The sequence below is a fragment of the Lagopus muta genome, chromosome 18 (assembly GCF_023343835.1).
Source record: "Lagopus muta isolate bLagMut1 chromosome 18, bLagMut1 primary, whole genome shotgun sequence".
In the NCBI taxonomy this organism is placed as follows: Eukaryota; Metazoa; Chordata; class Aves; order Galliformes; family Phasianidae; genus Lagopus; species Lagopus muta.
In genome coordinates this window covers 4,527,027-4,547,953 of record NC_064450.1, presented here as the reverse complement: position 1 = coordinate 4,547,953, position 20,927 = coordinate 4,527,027, and the positions used below count along the sequence as shown (strand labels likewise).

At 50.5% G+C, this 20,927-nt stretch overlaps 2 protein-coding genes across 2 annotated transcripts; one reads left to right on the top strand and one right to left on the bottom strand.

Moving 5' to 3' along the window:
• Positions 1–1,753: 1,753 nt before the first annotated feature.
• SRP68 (signal recognition particle 68) lies at positions 1,754–16,011 on the bottom strand. The gene is made up of 16 exons (XM_048964842.1): positions 15,856–16,011; positions 14,095–14,161; positions 13,438–13,551; positions 12,157–12,352; positions 11,200–11,282; positions 10,915–11,024; positions 10,523–10,605; positions 10,126–10,266; positions 7,370–7,468; positions 6,993–7,057; positions 6,555–6,714; positions 5,961–6,055; positions 5,589–5,718; positions 5,100–5,175; positions 4,254–4,306; positions 1,754–3,820 (listed from the first exon to the last, which is right to left on the bottom strand). Exons 1-16 carry the CDS (start codon positions 15,962–15,964, stop codon positions 3,593–3,595), a joined length of 1,809 nt encoding a protein of 602 aa, XP_048820799.1. The 5' UTR covers positions 15,965–16,011; the 3' UTR covers positions 1,754–3,592.
• A 1,667-nt stretch (positions 16,012–17,678) lies between these two features.
• GALR2 (galanin receptor 2) lies at positions 17,679–20,357 on the top strand. Its single transcript, XM_048964882.1, has 2 exons — positions 17,679–18,239; positions 19,135–20,357. The coding sequence occupies exons 1-2, from the start codon at positions 17,899–17,901 to the stop codon at positions 19,907–19,909; spliced, it is 1,116 nt and encodes a 371-aa protein (XP_048820839.1). The 5' UTR covers positions 17,679–17,898; the 3' UTR covers positions 19,910–20,357.
• Positions 20,358–20,927: the final 570 nt, after the last annotated feature.

Below are 20,927 nucleotides of genomic sequence, written 5' to 3'. Positions count from 1 at the left end.
CCAGAGCTTCTCGTGCTGGAGATGGACCCGTGCAGCTCTGTGCTGGGGCTGCCATCGCCCCACCCTGTTCTGAATACGGCACATCCATCCCTCAGCACTCACCCTGAGCAGCCAGGCACTGCCTGCCCCCATTAATTGGATGTGCTGAGAAAATTAGAAGCTCTCCCTATGGAAAAAAAAAAGAAGAAGAAGAAAAGGTGGTTCAGAGGCTTTGATGCTGCTCCTCAGCCATTCGGGCTCCCTGTGCTGACCATGGCATGGAGCCACTAATTGTGTTTCTTGCGTGGGGGCCCTGGGCAAAGAGCTGCAGCTCCATGCGTGGATGGGGAGCAGCAGCACGGATGCCCAGAGCAAACCAGACCCAAGGAACGGCGCTGCCTGGTTTGTGCTGCAAGCTCTGCGGCTCCAGGTGCCCACCAAGGCTCCTGCAGTGATGGGACTCCCACAGCAGCAGCGACTGTGCTGGCTTACAAAGCTCCGAGCCGCTCCCAGCCATCAAGCAGCACGCTGAGCTGACCTCACCTTAAGGGCGAACCCCCAGAGCACCAACCTTTGCTGTGCCAGACCCAGGCACAAAGCCCAGGAGAAGAGGGACTGCAGCAGTGACCCACACAGCCAGGAGCTGCTCAGCACTTTGGGTCAGAGCAGGGACAGGGAGAAGGCAGAGGCTGCAGCCACAGCCAGTAGCACAGCCCCAGGCTCAGCACTCCTCTTATCGTGTTCCATACTTCCTCTTGGAGTTTCCTGTTAGAATCTGGGGGCACCGGCCTCGCATCCTTCCCTGCTCTCATCAAACCTCCCTCTCTGCTTCTTCCACAAGCCAACCCACCTCCACCTTTTCCTACGTGCTTTGGAACAACCCATACATCTCAAATCACACCCTGAGCCATGGGGTGGGCAGAATCACTCCTGCTGTCAGAGAATGGGGATTTCCCAGCCCTCCATCTGAGCTGCTGGTTGAGCTGGTTGTGTGCTCAGAGGGCGACAGCCACAGTTCCACTCACCTGGAATGTTTCCACTCTGAAGCATTGCAAAGTGCTGTGGTTTGTTGTAGTAACAGCTCTAAAACACCGCCTTTAAAAACAAGGAAGATTGTGTTGTCTAGGAGCTCTCAGGTCAGACCATTCCCATCCCACGTTACCTCTCCCCTGGTTCTTCCAGCCGCCTGCTTTGCTTGACGTTCATCATTTCCCCTACTGACATCCATCCATCAGCTCCTCAACACCAACCCGCTGTCACTGGGCCCTGGAATGAACGTGGCTGAAGGCACCACCTGCTCACGGCAGCCCTCAGCAGCGATGGATCCCATCTTCTGATGGATGCAGCCATAGCAGGCACGAGCTGCTCGGCCCGTAATTAAAACAGCACTGTGAGACCAAAGGCACCACACTGCACAACTGACTGAAGGCCATCACAACCCTTTGCTTCCTGCTCGAGGCCACTGCCAAGGACTGCATGGCATGGGAGGAGAGAACGCCCTTCCCAGCCAACAGCAGCCAGACTGAGGAGCTGAGCAATAAGGAAGCCGGTTTCTACCATCACCAACCCGCACTCTGCTCCGTGCTCCAGTGGCACAACTGATCACACAGCAGTTCTGAGTTCTGTACAAACATTTCAGACCTGCCTGTGCTGCTCCCTCACAACTCCTGCTGCCTGCATCTTATTTTTGCCATTCCAGGCTTTGGTGTCAGGCTGCCTCCAAAGCCTCCGTCCTCTGAATGCTCAGAGCTCAACCAACTGCACGCCTCAGAGGTCAGGAAAAGGACTTTATTGTTTGCAGGTTCCTTATCTGCATCCAACGCATCAGTTATCTTCTGCACGATGCTTTATGTTGCTCCTGGCTTTCTGTAACAGTGACAAATTAGAGTGGTGGCAATACCAGTTTCACTGGAATCAATCCAGGCACCACAGACCTGTGGCAGGAGGGCAGAAAGGAGCCTGGCTCACAAATCAAACAGGATGACGGCTCTCAAACTGATGGCAGAAAAGCAGAAGAGAGCTCAGATTAAAGCACCACGAAGCCATCAACCAGCTGACAGCTCAGTTACTGCAGGACCTCTCCTCGTGCAAAGGGAAACTGGCTTCATGGGAAGCTGCCATCCAAGGCTGTTCTAGAAATCATCACCTGGTGAATAAACAGCCCTCAGTGCTTCATTTCCACAACTCCCCTCTGCTGTGAAACCCCCTGCTGTATGTGGGCTAATGGAACTTGCCAGAACACCAAAAATCTCCACTGAAAGAACTGCACACAGAACAAGAGGCTCCCCCTCCTCCTCTTGAAAGCTGCTCTGTACTCTGAGAACCCACCTGTCAGCTCGGAACAAAGCAGAGAACATTCAGCTTGAAATGATGGGAATTAATTCCCCTCATTCATCATTCCCACAACAGTCAAATCATTTAAAGCCATTCTTCTGCTCCCACCCCTATTAATTGCAGTGCCCAAACACGGGGACACGGCAGGCAGAACAATGCAGTGCTCCACTCCCAGCTGCAAACACTGAGAACCCAAACTTGGCTGATGAGAGCTTCCAAACACTTTATTTAGGACCAGTTCTGCCCATGTGCTTTTTTTTTTCCCTCCCCCCCTCCCCATCCCTCTTCAATGAATGTGATTATGGAGTTACTGGCATTCTGGAAGTGCCCATCACCACAGCACCCAGCTGCTTCAGGAGAACCAAGAGCCATCACTCAAGAACCCAGCAGTCGCTTAGTTCTGCTGTCGGGCTCATCTACCAGCAAAGGATGAGGAAAAAGCAACAGACAAGGTTTAGATCAGAGATAGAATGAACACCCAGAGCCCCAGCTTCCCGTGAAGATGAAGCAGCTATCCCTACAGACACCCACGAAGCTGCAGCTTCCCAAGGAAAGCCTTGCAGCAATGGGTTTGATGCTGCATTTAGTCACCTAACAGAGCGTGGATCAACAAAGAACAACCCTATCAGCCCCAAGCACAAACTCCAGTTACACGCCAACACAACAGGGGTAACCATTAGCATTTGCTACAATGGTTACCATCCTTACTGATAAGGAAAGAGGCTCTGGTTTGTGATTGCTGAATGTTAAACAATAAAGAAATTCCTCTTTACATAACTATACATGATCCTTAGCAGGGGCTGGGGGCTGAAAGGCAAGGAGCCCCCCCTGGCTGTTTCCACACGCTGTGTAGGCAGCCTCAGCTCACTGTTTCAGTGTCACCTCATTTCCCCATCATACCCAAACTTCTGGAACAAAATCCATGCCAAATAACAGTGCAGGGGGAGAATCAAGTTATGCCTGTGCCTTGTAAGTGAACGTGTACCGACCCCCAGCACAGCCACAAAGCACACTCCAACTCCTCCGAGCAGAACGCCATGTGCCTGTGCTCCAAATTATTTTCAGCTATTTATAGTGTACTTAAGTGTCTGAACAGATTGCTTGTCTTTAATACACCAGGAGAGAGTGTGAGTGCACAGACATACACACAGAACACAGGGAAGAAGATGGCAAAGCCTCCCCCTCTGTTGGTTTCAGGTGCAGATGTTTATGTCCTAGAACCTCTTGGAGCTTCTCCTTCAACACAGATTAAAACCTCTGTTCCTCAGAGGGGTCCTGGTTAACTTTTGAATCCAAAGATGCCCTTTATGTATCCCGTGAGGCCACTCTTGGCCTTCTGCTCCACCTTGTCCTCCAGAGGTGGGAAAGCAACATGATTAAGGGCCAGGTCAAAGAACAAGGGCTTGCATGGGATGGGCTGGAAGCCCGGAGGGAAGTGCACGAGGCTGACTTGCTTGCTGACCAGAGAAGGATCCAGACAGAAGGTCTCAAACCGTTCTGAGAGTGGCTGAAAGAGAGCAACACAAAAAGGCAAGTTAAACACAGCCCACAAGCCCACCAGGCACAGAGAAATCAGCAGCACTGACCAAAGCTGAAAATCCCACGTGTGACAGCTTGGGCCCTTGGGAATGCTTTGATCCCCTCCCAAAGCCTTGCTCTAGATAACCTCCTCAAACACAAGGAGAAAACTAACCAAACAACAATACAAAGTGGCACGTAGGAAGCTGCAAGCTGTTCCAAGCTGAGGAACTCCACCCTTCAGCCACCTTCGGCACTCACAGAAGGAAAACAAGACGACGAAAACCTCTCACCCACTGCAGTCCTGACAGAGCTCCAATTAACCTGACATTTCTTGATTTCAAGAGACACTCAGGTAACAGGTTTAAAGCAATATTCATTAAAGAGCACTTCTTTAATTTGACAGAACTCTTAGCTCCTACCTTGCCATCCTTGACCTGAGACGGAGACTCAGTCTCATGATTATCATTTGCATCTGCAAAATTAAAGAAAAGGTGCTAAGGATAACAGAGCAGATCTTCAGCTGTTCCCTAGGCTGAGCTGTGTCCTTGCTTTCTGGGATGTACAAAACAACATCTGTGGTAGAGGCAGCTTGCTTTCTAGACAAAGAGAACCACGCAGATTGAGTAACAGCCACCACAGCACTCCAGTGATGGAGAGCTGCTCCATGTCACGGCTGTAGGAGCTCCTGAAAGAAGCACCAATTTGAGTTAAGCAAGAGCTGATGAAAGACAGCACCAATAAGAGGCAATAAAAGACAAGGCAGTTTGTCACTTATCTTTATCCAGCAGCAGGCCCTGCAAAACCAGCAGCTCAAGAAGTCACAGAGTTCATCCACCCCCCTCAAGCTCCCCTAACCTGGTCCACACTCACATTCCCAGATAGGCAAATATAAGGTAAGGTCAATGAGAGCTGGTGCTGCTGTCAAGGAAGTGCTACGTACTGAACCCAATTTGTTTGCAGGAGGAAAATTAAACACTAAGCAAAGTATTCTGAGCAGGTTACCAAAACAGATGCATGTCCTGAGGAAGCACATTTGCAACTCCAGGCAGGGAGCAAGATGCCAAGCGTCCAGTCAATGGTTGCCTAGCTGCACTACAAGCAGACTGAAAAGCTACAACTGGCAAGAAACCATTTTCAGGAGCCTCCATAAGTCAGAGTTTATGTGGAAAGACACTTGAACTTCAGAAATGAACTAAAAGAAATTGAACAGCTGCAGGAGCATTATTCAAGACAAGTTATAACTCTGGTATAATTCTAGAACTCACCCAATATAGCTGCTGCTTGCAAGGAGTATTTTTCTGCATTGACTTGAGTGATCAGATCCTGCACGTCAGGCAGCTCCTAGGGCATGAAAAAAAATGAAGTGCAAGGCTGAGACGTGCCAGAGTGAGGGCAAAAGTAAAATCTGACAAGGGACTGAAAAATTAAGTGCTAGAGCTAATAAGCCTTTCCAGAAGAGGACAAACTGCAGGACAGCCCTTAAGAAGCTACAAATACAGCATGACAGAAAGCATGGAAAAGTGCTAGGGAGCTCTTACAGCAAGGCCACCTCCTCCAAAGCACACGGCCTGTCAAAACAGCTCCACATCACTACAAAGAACAGCAGGTCACAAAGTCATACTCAGATTATTAATTTTGCCACTTGAAGATCAGCCCTGAATTTTAATGGCCTGGTGCCTAATTGACAATAAATACTGGGCCAAGGCTTTCTCATTAACTTCAGCTCCACTCTGCACGCAGCACTGGGTTCCTACCTTCAAGCTGTTTGTAAAAGCTCCAGCTCCTGACTGAACTTCACCAGCGTATTTCAGCACTCTTTCATATAAAACCAGAGCTTCACTCCACTTCTTGACCAGTACATAGGACTGTGCAATGAAGAAACACCTGCAACAGTAAAGAGTGTCCCTGATGTGACCGTGTTTGTTATCCATACCTTTTACAGCTCAAATCCCTGATAACAGAGCCCATTAAGCACGTCTGGCCAGCTTCCCCTTAGCAACCACTCTTCATTTCACAAAAGGGCAGAGGAAACTGCATCAGAGTCCTGTAATGTGCATAAAGCCTTGGGATAACAGCCTCTGAACGTGTAATGCCTGCTGGAGGGCACCTGGCTGTTTCTCAGTCACCTGTAAGCTTTGTACACAAGCGTCTTCAATCCAATCTCTTTTTGGAAATTCTTGTCCTCTTCCAGGCCAGGAAGCTGTGTCAGTTCCACGAGGTTCTGTGCAAAACAGAGTAACAAATTCAGGCGTTGTTTTCCTCTGGAATCTGGAAAGCTGGCCCTTTTAATACTCAGCACTGCACTCCCATGAACATAGTTTCCAGTTTTCTAATTATCAGTATGCTAATCTTACAAAGGACACTGACTGAAACTTGTACATGTTTGCCCTCAGGACAGATTTCCTGACACAAACAGGAATTAGGACAAAGACTCCTAAGATTCCACATGAAGTAATTCTTTCCTAAGCCTCCTTTCCCATTCAGAACCTCCTGAGCCACGGGCTCCCACAGTTAATTGAAAACATATGTGAGAAATGGAGAAACTGCTTATGAAGAACAAGCACAGGGCTTTTTGAGCTGCTGCCTTCTCCAGCCAGCAGAAACTACGGCAGCTGTACGAAACAGTCAGAAAAGCTACAGGAAAACTGCATGGGAGGATAAATGGGAGGGAGGACAAAGTGCAGGGAGGACAAAGTGGAGGCAGGCTGTTCTGCACCCACCTGTAGAATGATATCATAAAGGCGGATCAGGTCCTGAGGCCGTGGGGTGCGTTTGCCATCCTCTTCTGAGCGCTGCTGCTGCAGCAGTGCCTTCTGCAGGGACTTTGCCATGCTCTCATTGCGCTTGATGGCGGTGGACAGCTTGATGTAAGTCAGATAACTGCAAAGAGATCTCATTAGCACTGCTGGGACATGGCTCTGTTCTGCTCTGTTCTCCTCCCCCCATCCGGGCTGATACCAGTAGGAGCAGAACCATCTGAAAAGTCAACCTTAAGTAAAATCCTTCCAAAGCCACATGAATCAGATCTTATCTGCACAGTCATCCTGTGAGACCTGAGAGGTCTGAGACAAAAAAAAACTCATAGAACAAAACAAACAGAAATAAAACACTGACACGAGTTTGATTTCTTCACGCTGGCAGCAGTGTTTGCCCATTACCTGTGTAAGTACTGTATGTTGGACACCTTCCCAGAATCACCTTCCAGAGAGTGCTCCCGTTGCTTCTGTGGAAATCAGGGACAAAATGCTGTGTGACAATACTTACACAGGTTGCTGGTGAAAGAAAACACCAGAAACAACTCGAGGGTCAGGTGAATCACAGAGCTGAATCAACTCTGCACTGTCACTCACTCTTACCGACCCTGAATACAATCAGAGGTGATAAACTACCATGGAAATTTTTAGTAAAGAAAGTCAAAATAAAGATTCTTGCTGTTAAGCAAGCTAGACAATAATGAATCAGTCCCAGAGCAGAACTACATTTAGAAGCTATATTAGCAGAGTTAAATGTAGGACTGCTGATGTTTGGTGCTCACCTGGTCTGGTTTCAGGTCTTCCCGCACCGCCTGAATGGCGTCTCTGCACTCACTGAGCAAAGACTCAAACAAACGTTCCCTGGTCTCCTCATTTTCTGCCTGAGAGGAGAGCAGAATGAAGACATTTGTCACACATTTCTCTCTTTCGCATCCCACAGTACAAGCGTTAACAGAGGGGATGAAAGCAAGTTTCTCCCAAACTACGGCATCGACACCCAGGGCAGGCAGAACCCAACCTGCAGTTCTGATGCACTTCAGGGGACCAAGTGCCAGGGATTGAACAGAAGCTGTAGGGCAGCTGGTCACAGCTCCACAGCACTGCAGGCCCAGCACAGGCAGCTCTGCTCACCTCACCCTGCAGCTGCTGCCATCCCAGCAGCCCACAGCAGCTCTGAGAAGGGCAGAGGTTGGGCTGTGCTGGAGGAAAGGCCCAACAACCAGAAGAGCTGAGCCTTACCGACCTGGCAAAGCACCAATGCAGATTGCTCTTGTTATGCTGATTTAGCTTTTCTCTCGTGCTACAAACTCCTAGATGACTATCTTTTCTACACTCCCTCTTGAGTGATGCTCAGTGGCAATAATTAGTTTGTTTGAAGCATTTGGTTTTTTTTGAAGCAGGCCTGTATTTCAGTAGCTGTGAATGAGCTGTTAGGCGTTTTCTGCTGTCACCACAAATCTGATCAAAACATGCAGAAGTTTTTGGCCTCCTGCCCCCCAAAACAAGATTTGGAAACACCTTCGAAGAAAGCAATAATAAACTACCACTACCACACAAAAAAACCAAGGTGAAGCCTGATTTTTGCCAAATGGACTGGCACAGCCAATTAAACAACGTGCCCAAAACCACTCTGACTGATTTGGTAAAATGAAACTGCCCAGAAACAAATCCCAACCTCACCAATTGTAGGAATGATTAACCTGGGAAGAGCAAAATTTAACGCAGTGAACTTGAGATTGGCCAAAAAGAAAACAAAAAACCAACAGCCTGAAGACATTTTTGCTTGTATTACTTTCAGAAAAGCTGCACAGCCTCCTCTTTTCAGAGCTTAAGTTCCTGTGAAAAACTGCTGAGCTTTACCATTGAAAGCCTCTCCTCTGGTAAGGTTTGCAAACCTAGGAAGGAATGTTATTTTTTTGTTATTTGCCTCACAAAGCCTCACCTATCCTGACCTAAAAGGAAGGTGGGGGGGTTCTTGGGGTTTTGGGGTGGTGTGTGTGTGTGTGTGTGTGTTTGCTGCAGGAACTTTTGAGGTGGGATGGACTGAGAATAACCAGAGACAAGTCTGGCAGCATTCTCAGCCTCACCCAGCAGAATGCAGCCATCTCACAGCACGCACAAAAATGAAAACAGACAGAGATCATCAGTCAAGCACAAACAGGAGAGGGCTGGGCCATGCAGTGGAACAAAGGCTTTGGTTTCTAAGCAGAAATTCCTAAGGTGAAGCAGGTTGTGCATGGAAATACGTTCGTGCTCTGATTTGCAAGATAGCAGAGAGTAAAACTGAGAAACAAGTGCACCTGCCTAGGGAGAACCAATGTGGCTCTTGAAGTCACGCATTCAGGTCTACAAAAAGGGTGGCAGAAACAATTTTAAGCTTGGAGTTGTTTCTCCACTTGCCAACAAGACACTGAAGGCTGAGAATCTCCACCTTTCCTCAAAGCACATCCACGTGTGTTTGTTTCTCAATGAGTTCTGAGGAATGCTGTTGATACACGAGTTTCTGCTGCTCCTCTGAGCTGAAAGGTGCCAAAGATCCCAGCAGTGACAGCTCATGGAGGTGAAGCTGGACTGTCCATCACAGCTGACCCTCTGACTGCAGAACAGCCCAGCTGCAGCCCTCTGGTAATGTAAATACTGATCTGTGTTCAGCTCTCACCACTGCTAGTTGTGATGACACAATTCCTGTTTACAGAGGTTCCAAGGACCACAAAGCAAGACTGGAGATTTCAGGTTGCTGCTCTGCCACTGCCTTATGGAACAAAGAGGGCAGCTTCACTGACACCATCCATCTGCTGCTCTCACAGGATGGGAATTAAAGCAGGGAGCAGGAACTCTAAGCTGCACTTCCACCTGCTGGCCATACCAGTGTATACCTACTAAAACTGCAACAGCACCACCAGAGCCTGGCAAAACTAGTGAACACTAATGTTTCCTACCCAGCCCTACCCTACCTGTCCTATCAGACTGCCTCCTTACTACTATCTCCTGCCCCTGTCCTGCCATATGCTTTTGTGAGATTTTATCATTTAAATTAGTATTTATCCTCATTTTTCTCCTGTTGATGTGCAGTTTTTTGGTGCTCCACAAAGCCCATCATCTGCTAAAGACCTCTGCAGTGCCTCCTCCAAGATGCTGTCTGCACAACAGACCATCTGGACACCACAGAAAACTCTTGGCTGCAGTATTAACAGCGTGCATAGTGTGTGCTTCTGGAAGAGTTACATTGGAGATGAATTTGCCTCCTGCCATTTACCAATCATCTTCCTGCTCTGGAAGATTTGCTTAAGGCAACAAGAGAGTGCTCTAAACTTCAGAGCAGCTACTTCATCTGGCAGAAGGGCTTTTTGTTGCTGGAAAGAGGTGATCTTTACAGAACGTTTCCTTCTGCTTGTCTTCAGTTGGAGCAGCTGAGCATCATACTTCTCCACTTTTAATTTTAGCCTTTTGACCACAAGTTTGAGAAAAGGTTACAGCCCAGGCATGGTGAAGTGAAGAGGACAATTAGAACAGACACTGGAGATGGTTCCTGACTTACCTGGACAATGGCAGCCTCATTGTCTGCCAGGCCCAGCAAGAAGATCCTCACTTTGTCTATCTTCACAGGAACAGTTCTTCCTCTCCACTCCACTTCACTCATTGTGGCTGCCTGCTTTGCTCGAGTTTGGGTAATCAGTGCCTGTGGAGAATGGACCGAGATGATGAGTCCAAACATAACGAATCCAAACATAACGAATCCAAACTTAAAGAATCCAGAATGGATTACATTGAAATCTGAAGGCTTCTCCCCCCACCTCCCCAGGAGTGTGGCTTCCCACAGATGAGCTTACTCGTGCTCTCCTGATATGCACTGGCTCTTAGTGGTGTGCTGCAGCAATATTTATGCTCAAAGAAGTGATGTTGGCATGCTTGGGTTCCAATATTCAAGAAGTTACCTCCAGTTTTTCAGCAAGAAGGCCTTCAGTGCCACCAGACCTCAGCCTCATCTGCATCAGCTCATTCATAGCCGACTGGTCACCTGTAAGATTTAACACATCAGGATGTATTTCATCCGAATTCAGAAGTTATTTTAATGGATAACCAACACACCTTATACTGGAGAACTGGGGATTTGTGGGCAAGAAGGATACAAGTTTATTTTTATTCTGACTTCATATGCAAACTACTGAGAATTAATATTTTGTCTTAAAGAAAAAAAACAACCTGGAAAACTGTATGTATATCTAGGCTTGCTCCTATGTCACTTAGAGCAGTATTTAGAAGCCAATGTTCCCTTCCCATGAGCAAGCTCATTGGTGCCTGGAGGTGAAGCAGCCACTTCCCTTACCAATATTATAGGCACAGTAACGAATGTTGGGAGAGATCTCCTCCACACGCTGGTTGTACAGCACAGCTTGTTCTTCTGTGAAAGCATTGGCCAGCTTCTCATAGATGGTCCTAGCAGAAAAACACACGTTAACACCACAGTGGGATGTCCATGATCTGGAGACTGCTACTCTTCAGTGGCACCTCCTGGTTGAATGCAGTTACCTGATCAGCTCGCAGCTACTGCACGTGCAGCCTTCAACCCCATGCTTACCCCCATGCTGTTTACTAAAAGTGAGGGACTCACTTGCACTTGTTGAAAGCCTCCATTGCTGCTTTCCACTCCTGGTGCTCAAAACGAAGCATCCCTGTGAGGTAAGCCATGTATGCCTGCAGACAACACAAGGGTAAGCGAGCTGATCTTCCCACGACAGCCTGGTCTTAGCATAAAGGCTGCTGTGACATCTAGAGTAAGTGATCATCCCTTACCCTTGTTGTCTGATCTTCCCACAGAAACAAACTGATTTAAATTACATGTAAATGCCTAAGGAAGGGTTTTTTGTTGTTTTGTTAAACTGACATTTCTAAGGAGATGGAAGAAAACATGTTTCCTGCTTGTTATATAACCAACACGGCCCACAGATGTCACAAGACATCTTTTTCAACAGCAAACCACAAAACAACCATTTAGCTGAGTACCACTGCAACCCTTACTCAGAGTCCAGGCTCACAACACAGCTGCTTTCTGTGTTCCAGCAACTGAAGCCACAAAGTTTATATTCCTGGTGTCTACCCTGGGACATTAAAGTAGCAGAAAACAGGTAAGTATATTTATGGGGCTGTGATGTATCAGCCAGGCTGGATGTGGCTCTGGGCAGCCTGGTCTGCAGGTTGGTGACCCTGCACATAGCAGGAGGTTGGAATAGGATGAGCAGTGTGGTCCTTTTCAACCCAGGCCATTCTATGACATGGTTCTATGAACTTATTCCCTACCAATTCTTTTTATTGTTGCTTTCTAAAGTAAAGACAACCACTTGACACACATAAACAACTTTAAAGTCCTCAGCCTGGCTGGTGTCACTGTTACTTCTGCAATCCTAGCAGCTGCAAGAACCAGTGAATCCAAGCATGGAGACATCACCCGATTCCAGAAACAGCCCATCCTGATCACCTACTGCCAGGTGAGGACAACCTCTTCACCTAAAATCCAGAAGTTCCCTCTTTGGCTTGAGCTGTAAAACAAGACCAAAGCATCAGTGAATACCTGAGCTTCCAGCTTTGTTTTGGCATCCACTCTGTTACTCTCACACAGCCTCTCCAGCTCCTCAGCATGCTTCACAGCCTTGCGCAGGCGGGACAGCAGGTGGAAGCGTTTGCGAGGCTCCGTGTTGGCCTCCTGTTTGAGCTGCATGGCGTAACTCCACGCTCTCTCTGCATCCATCAAAATCAACAGCAAATACCTGCAGAGAGAGGAAGATTTAATGAGAAAATGATGATGTTTAAGCAAGTACTGCCACATCGCTGACAGCTCTTTGCCAAGTGACCCGTGATTTGGCCAACAGAGCTTTAGCTTGGCTAATAAAAGGCATACATTTTTGTTTCTGCACTTTATGAGGACATAAACTTGTATTATCCTTATCTCTTCTTCTGTATTTCTCATTACAGAAGTGTAATTAGTTAAACAAGGAATGCCCCATCCCTGGAGGTGCTCAAGGCCAGGTTGGATGGGGCCCTGGGCTGCTATGAAATGGGGAGGTTGGTGGCCCTGCATTGGTGGGGGGTTGGAGCTTCGTGATCCTTGAGGTCCCTTCATCCTGCGACTCTGTGAAGAAGAGATTTTGATACAATTCTGTAGCAGCACAAACACTGCTAAGAAGAAGCAATCTGTGATCTCAGGTTGCTTTTCAAACAGGCTCAAAATGGGTAAACACATCTGTGAGCCCCACAGCTAAGGCTGCAACGTGTCTGACCTAACAACACCAAGAAAAGACAACAGCACATGTTGCAAGTGTTTCTAAAAGCTGGGAAATGAGCCCAAGCCCCTGGCTGTGCCCACACACCAAACAAGCTCTCTGCCAGGTGTTGGAAGCCTACATAAAAACAGCAAGCTTTTGTTCAAAGGGAATGGGCTGGATCTCCTGTCACGTTCTTGCTGGCTGCAGCACTTGAATTATCAGCATTCATACACCTTCCCTAGCTGCATGTTTTCATAAGCATTTCCTCTTTAATACCCAGGTAATCTTTACTGACTATGAAAAGAAGCCATTTCAGTGACTGGGAGGTATAAAAAAAAGAAAAAAAAGGACTGACTATTGCTGCTCCTTCCCCATTTATTCACAAGATAAAAGCAGCACACGAGCAGTTCCCCTCCCCTGCACAGCAGCCAGAACATTCATCTTTTATTAATATCAACAGCACAAATGTCTTCATAGAAATACATCTACATATGGTGCACAGAACCATTTTCCACGACGCCCACATGAAAACAAATGCTCAGGAAGAAAGCAACCACTCCCTAACACAGGATTCCAGCCAGCAGCCATACCTGTTGTCTGAGAGAATCTCTTCTGTCACTTTCTTCCCAGTGAACTTGTGCCTGTTCCCCATCTTGAAGTTGAGAGTTTTTCGGAGCCGCCTCAGCCGCCGGGAGCAATAACCCCTAAGGGAAAGAAGAGGTCAGTGTGGCCACAGTTGTGCAGATGTCTGCTGATGTTTCCAATCAGAAAAGGAAAGTCGCCACCAAAGGCTGAGCCAGGCATTGTCTGAACAACTCAGAACTTCATAAGGTGAGAGGTGTTTAAGAAATGACCTGTAAAGCAGTGGTTAATAAACAGGATAAGAATGGCAGGACATGCAACAAGTCTTGGTCTTGAAAAATCAGAATAATGCTCTCCCTGTTGTCTAACTTCTTTATGCTCGCTCATTGTGTGTTAGAGCACAGTGAGGTGTCAGCAAGCTCTTAAAAAGGAACTCCAAAACAAGAAGCAGTATTTATACTGCTCAGTGGAACAGTCATAAGAATTAGGCTTCATTAGGAAAAAGACACAAAGCAACTTGACAAGAGATATTTACCTGGCACACTGATTTTGCTGACTGCTACAGCAGGTTTATATTTTCAATGTTATTGTGCCAATAGAGCAAACCAAGTCACAGCAGCTGTGAGACAGACAGCAACTCCAAGACATCCACGCTGCTCACTCACCTGTACCTCTGGAAGTCCCCATGTCGTAAGCCGTGCTGCTGCTGGGACTCCTTCACAATCTGAAGGACTGGGACTTGCGTTAAGGCAGGCTGACAGTACAGCGTGCTATCAGTTCTACATTCTATCCCCAAAGAATGCAGGAAACTCTGTAAGCTCCATTAAGCAAATATGACCTCAATGGAAGCTGGTGGAGAGCACCCAAAAGCTCTTCAAAGACACAAACCCACAGTTGTAAGAAGTGACTGAAAGAACCATCTCCACTGCTTACCTGGAGCTTTTTGTCTATCGTGACAGGCAGGACTAACACATACTGCAAGCATCTCTGTGTACAGAGGACCACAAGATCCTGCTGCTGCCATACTTTGTTCCCAGCTAAAAAGATTAAGCATCTGGGCCAGTGTGACTGCCTGCCCTACCTACACCTCAGCAGCTCCCATCTTATCTGTGACAGTTCACACAACTGGAGCAGGGCAGCCTTCCTGCCCTTAAACATCCCATCTCTCAGGAAAAGGAGACATGTATTATAGAGGGCTGAGCAGAATCACTGCTGCCTATCAAAAAGTCTCCACAGCTTTAGCACTGAAAGCCTGCATTAGTAAAAGAGTTAGACTGCAACAAATAGGAGGGCACACATTCCTCACTCCTGCTGCCTGCTTAAGATTTACCACTAGATATTAGGAAGAAATTCTTTACTGTCGTGGTGGTGAGACACTGGAACAGGCTGCCCAGCAAGGCTGTGAATGCCCCCTTCCTGGAAGCACTCAATACCAGGCTAGATGGGGCTGTGAGCAACCTGGTCTAGTGGGAATTGTCCCTGCCTACAGCAGGGGGTTGGAACTACATGATCTTAAAGGTTCCTTCCAACCCAAACCATTCCAGGATTCTAAAAAGATTTTTTTCAAACTGTTTTCTTAGCCTGTGCCATTACTTCCTGAAGCCATATCCTCTATTTAATTCACATTTGCTGTCTTAGGTTTTCTCCCTGACAGTACCAGAGAAGCTATGGATGCCCCATCCTTGCAGGTGCTCACAGCCAGGCCGGACAGGGCCCTCAGCATCTTGATCTGCTCCAGGGGTTGGCTGCCCTGCCCACAGCAGAACAGCTGAAAATGGATGATCTTTGAGATCCCTTCCACCCCAAACCACCCTATGATCCCACCACAGCAGTGGCTGGCTCTGCCTCCGGCTCTGCCTCCTGCTCTGCAGTCACACACGTCCTAACATCTGCCATATGCTGACCTGAAACCCGCAGCCTCGTTTCACGTGGATCACCCAGAAGGAAAAACTCAGCCCGACCACAGCTGTGCAGCTGGACAGGTTTCACACACACACACACAAAGCCGCTTTCCATGCCACATCACACTTCAGAAACTCAAATCCAGCAGAGCTGCCGGCACACCCGTTACGTTTATCCACTGCTGCCCCCTTCAAGCATTAACACTGCGACCACAGCACGCAGCCTGGCGCTCAGCTCTGCTCCGAAAGCTGACGTGTACCTGGGAAAGAGCTGCGAACAGAACAAAGCCACCATTCAAAGGGCCAAATTCAAATCCAGACTGAAGAACTCAGCCCAGGCCACGCAGCCCCGCTCCCCTCACCCCTCCCGGCCCCTTCTCCCCGTGAGGAAAGGCCCCGATGCTCCCCGCTCGGCGCTGAGGGAAGCGGCCAGGCCCGACCCCGCCACGTCCACACCGCCCCGCAGGGCCGAGCCTCCCGCATCCCGCCGCATCCCCCGCCTCCCCCCGCCGTTCCGAAGGATACTCTCCAACCCCAGGCTGTCACTGAGGCCATCGCTCCGCGTCGCCGCCGGCCGCTCGTTCTCCTTGTTCTCCTCCGCCCCGCCGCGGCCGCCCTGCCGCTCTGCCGCCATCTTGCACGCGGGCCGTGCTCGCCGCTGTGCATTGTGGGCCGGGGCAGTAGAGCCGCGCGCAGACGCCACGGCCAGAGCGGCCACCGCTGCGGGGGCTGATGGGATCGCGGAGGACCGCGGCAGCCCCGGGCGCGGCGGTCGGTCCCTGCGCTCATCCAGCGCACGCGGAGCGCCTTGTGCCCTGCGCCCTCCTGTGCCGGCCCCCGTCCGCCCGCTGCTGCTCGCTTTAACGCGGGCCCCCAGCAAAACGGGTGCTGTGCCCTGCCGGGCAGGCTGACGCTGACCTCTCCTTAGTGTGGTTTTGGGGTTTGAGTGTTGAGATTCTAAAGAAGAACTGCTCAGCCGAGCTGGGTCTGAGGGTGTAGGCTCAGAAGCAGGTTGGGCACAGGAGGCAGAGCTGCAATAAGGCCTGGAAGGGCACCTCGCTAAGCAGAGCGCCCAGGGCAGGGCATGGGCTGTGTGCTCAGCCATAGCCCTGGGTAAGCAGGCCATGCCTACCGCAGCCCAACAGATGCCTGTTTTTGGGAGCAGCCCCCTGGGGCAATGCTGTCCTGGCCTCTCACTGCCATTCTGGGACTTCTTCCATTCCCATCTGCCCAGGGAGCCTCTCCTTCCCATGCCGTGGGCTCAGCCTGCTGCTGCGATACAACGAGCTTTTTTTGCTCATTGCCCCTCCCCGGGACTGAGCTGTGGTCTCTGCTTACCGATTTCAAATCTCTCATTTCCTCTTCTGGATAGGAAAACTGAAAGGGGAAAAACAAAGCCACATTCTCGTGCTGCTGCAGCTTTTTGCTGCAAATCTTTTTGCCCGACCCCCAAGTCAGCCAATTTCTGCCCAAGTAATGCATCCACGTCTCGAGCGAGAGGAAGAATTTGTTTTGCAATTTCTGTGTGGGATCTTGATAATGATGTTTGTATACGAGCCTGCAGGCTGCAAGTTACACCAAAGTTTGGGAAGAAGCTGTTATGTGTCCTTGCACCAGTGCCTCAGGGCTGTGAGCATCCCCTGGTGTACCAGCACTGCCAGCAGGGGTGGACTGGGGCATCCATCAAGCTGATGGAGAAGCTGCAGAGTGGGTTAATTGTTGGAGTAATTGATGCATTTAATGTTTCCCTCCACAGGAACAAAGGGAGGCAGCCTGTGGGAAGGTGAAGTGTTCTTGGAGAGCTGATTGCACTGAGCAAACTGAGACTTCCACTTGTGAAGACTGGGAAGGAACAAAGCAGGCAATTTTTGCAGGCAGGAAAAAGAAGAGACATTAAAAAGATTTGTTCTTACTGCAGTGTATTAACCTTACACCCCCACCCTAGGGAGGAAAAATGGATTCTCATAGAAACCTTTACTCATCTCTGCAGTGTTCTGGTGCAGGGACCTGGCTGCATGCTGGGCAATTTACCCATTTGCAATCTGAGAGAACTCCCATTCCTAAACCCCTGCAGCCCCAGCTCTCAATAACCAGCTCTTGTGCTGCAAAAACCACCTGAGCACTGGGGGCTCTCCCTTTGGGATGCGCAGCCCCATCTCCCCCAGATCCCAGCATTCAGGAGCTTTTGCTGTCCCACCACATCCAGCTGCCCAGTGCTGTCTGGGGCAGCAGGCAGGGCTGGGGGGCCTTCCTGCTGGGGGTGCAGATTTCAGTGTTTGTCCCCACGGAGCAGCCTGCGAGGGGCTGGGCTGGAGCTGCCACCGCCCCGGAGCCGCCCTCCTCCTCCTCCTCCTCCTCCTTCTCGGGGGGGAGGGAGAGCACGGAGCAGCACAGACTGGCTGCTGGCTCCCGAGCAAGACGGAGGCGAAGCTCTCTCGTCCCACCTGCACCCTCCTAGGATTGCTGGCTCCTTGGCACCCCTCGTGCTCTGCGTGCCCCCCTTTGGGCATCCTGGTGCACCACTCTGCAGTGCTCTTTGCGCTCTCCCTTCTCCACGCACCCCTGGCCATGAACGGGTCGGCAGCAGGTTCGGATGAGAGCTGGCATCCCGAGTCGGTGCTCATCCCCCTGGCATACCTCCTCATCTTCCTCGTGGGCACCGTGGGCAACTGCCTGGTGCTGGCGGTGCTGCTGCGCAACGGGCAGGTGAAGAACACCACCAACCTCTTCATCCTCAACCTGGGGGTGGCTGACCTCTGCTTCATCCTCTTCTGCGTCCCCTTCCAAGCCACTATCTACACCCTGGAGGGATGGGTGTTTGGGTCCTTCCTGTGCAAAGCTGTCCACTTCTTCATCTACCTCACCATGTACGCCAGCAGCTTCACCTTGGCCACCGTCTCCCTTGACAGGTAGGAAAGGGGATGGGGGATCTTGAGCACTGCAGCATCCCCTCTGCCAAAGCCCACGCAGGCAGGAGAAGGCAGTGAGCACTTGTTGGGGGCCCAAGGAGCATTTCCCTGCTTGTGGGTGCAAGGGGATGTGAATGCTGAGGGCTGGGAACCTGCTGCAGGATGGAGGAGGGTGGGATTGGAAGCTCCTGGTGCTTTCAGACCCCAAAGGTGAAGGATCAGGGTTTGTCCTAAGGCTGCAGCAGTGGAAAAGGGGATGGTGAAACAGTGAAGCAAAGCTCTGTCCCTGTGCAACACTGGCTCTTGCTGGGGCTCTTTGTCCACTAAACAGCTCACAGCCCTCGAGGAAGGGAAAACTTAGGGCTGTTTCAGCTTGGACACTGCTTTTTCCATCTTCCCCTTTCAGGAAGGGATAGCCAATTTCTGTCCCTGTGGTGTTTCTCACTGTGGTGACTGTCCCAGCCTGCTCAGCAGGGGGTGCAGGGAAGGCAGTGTAAAAGCTCTCTGCTTAAAAGCAGCCTATTGCCTCACCCTGGTCTATCTCAGCTCCTGGCACTGCAAGCGCTCCCAGTTCCAATCTCACAGCAGCCAGAGAAGATCTGGCTCTGCTCAGTGTGAGACCCGGGGCAGTTCCCTCAGAAAGCACTGGATGTGTCCTGGGGATCCTGAGACAGGAGGGGGCCATCCCTGCCTGCCCCCAGGAACAGATTGGGTGACAGCACAGGGATGGAGACGAGGACGTTCCTCAGCCCGCTGTGCTGCAGAAATCCCTGCAAACACCAGGGAATCGCCGATAGCCTTGGGAAGCTCAAGTCCATCCCTTCAGCTCTTTTCCCAGCCTCATCTCCATGCCTTGCCCAGAGCTGCAGCTGCGCCCCCCTCCTTTCCCACGCAGGTACTTGGCCATCCGATATCCCCTCCACTCACGGGAGCTGCGGACGCCCAGGAACGCACTGGTGGCCATCTGCTTCATCTGGGCACTCTCCTTCATTTTCTCGAGCCCTTACCTCAGCTACTACCAACAGTTCCAGCTGGCCAACCTGACCGTCTGCCACCCGGTCTGGGCCATCTCCCAACGTAAGGTCATGGATCTCTGCACCTTCATCTTCAGCTACATCATCCCGGTGCTGATCCTCAGCCTCACTTACACGCGGACCATTCGCTACCTGTGGAGGTCTGTGGATCCTCTCCAAGAGATGTCGGAGTCCAAGAAAGCCAAGAGGAAAGTCACCAGGATGATCATCATCGTGGCCGTCCTGTTCTGCCTCTGCTGGCTGCCCCACCACCTGCTCATCCTCTGCGTTTGGTTCGGGTATTTTCCCCTCAACCACGCGACGTACGTCCTGCGCATCCTCTCCCACCTCGTCTCCTATGCCAACTCCTGTGTCAACCCCATCGTCTACGCCCTGGTCTCCAAGCACTTCCGCAAAGGCTTCAAGAAGATCTTCGTCTGCCTCTTGCACAAGAAGGCAGCCAACAAGGTGCACGTGGCCCAGGGGACCAACACAGTCAGCATGCTGGAGGCAGAGCTCAGCGAGGTGACTCGTCTCAGTGAGGCCGGGCCTGGCTGCTCCTCGGTGCGCTGCAGAGCTCAGCCCTGGGGGGAGGCAGAGCAGGGGGGAGGTGGGCAGAAAGCTGGTGGCTCCTTCCTCACCTTCCGTGTCACCTAGCAGAGCTCCCTTCACGCTGTATTTGCAGTCTCCTGCAGTATGGCGGGCCTGGGGACGGACCGCGTGTTGGGTTTGTGTCAAATCTTCTCCTTTTCCCCCCTCAAACATCAGAACTGTTGAAACGATGCTGATTCCTATGGGCTCAGCCAAAGAGCCAAGTGTAGGATTTGCAGAGAGCAGGGAGATCCAAACCCCAAATCAATTTTAAGGTAGGATCACCTGTTCCTCTGCTCCCTGCTGCATCTACACCCGGTCACTCACGAGAGCTCTGACCTCCAACCACAGCAGCCTTTGGCTTTCAGTGTGGTGCAGGCTCTACAAAGACTGTTGGGGGGATGGAGACTGGGTGCTGGGGCCTCTTGGAAGAGGTTCCAGTGCCAGGAGTGTCAGGTGAGACTGGGATCAGCACTGGGGAAGTGTGGGCCCTTCAGGCAGGGCTCAGACCTGAGGCACTGGCACTGCCCTTCCCGTGGGGAAGAACCCACGCAGCCCAAGCATTACATCCCCACAGAGCAAGGCTGGGCTGCAGGGCCCCATGAGGTCCATGTGCTCCAATAAGGACCTAAAGGCTTCTATCCTGCAGATCGTGTCACCTCCCTTAGGATACCTGCAACCCCCTCCTCCATTTCCCTCCTGCTCAATGCAATCGGGGCTGGGATGAAGCTACTCCTTGCTTCACTTTGCTTTGCTCACACCTGGGGTGAGGGATGCTAAGGGGCTGGGGGAGAAATCATGGGCAGAGGTGAGGACTCTTGAAAACACAGCATTAGGACACGCTGTGGGGGCTGTGACCCTGCAGCCCCGCTCCTCCTTGGTACTGCGCTGTCTCCCTTCCAAGGCTTTGCCTTCCCTCCCCTGCTGTCAAAACACTCATTTTCCCCCACTGAGTGTTATTATAATCAGCTTCCTGTCCCCACGTGGAGGGCCAGAAACCAGCCCCTGCCTCCTATCAATAGCCATTATATTTAGTCTAGGCCTGCTAACAGCATAAGTCACAGAATGTGATTATATAAACAGC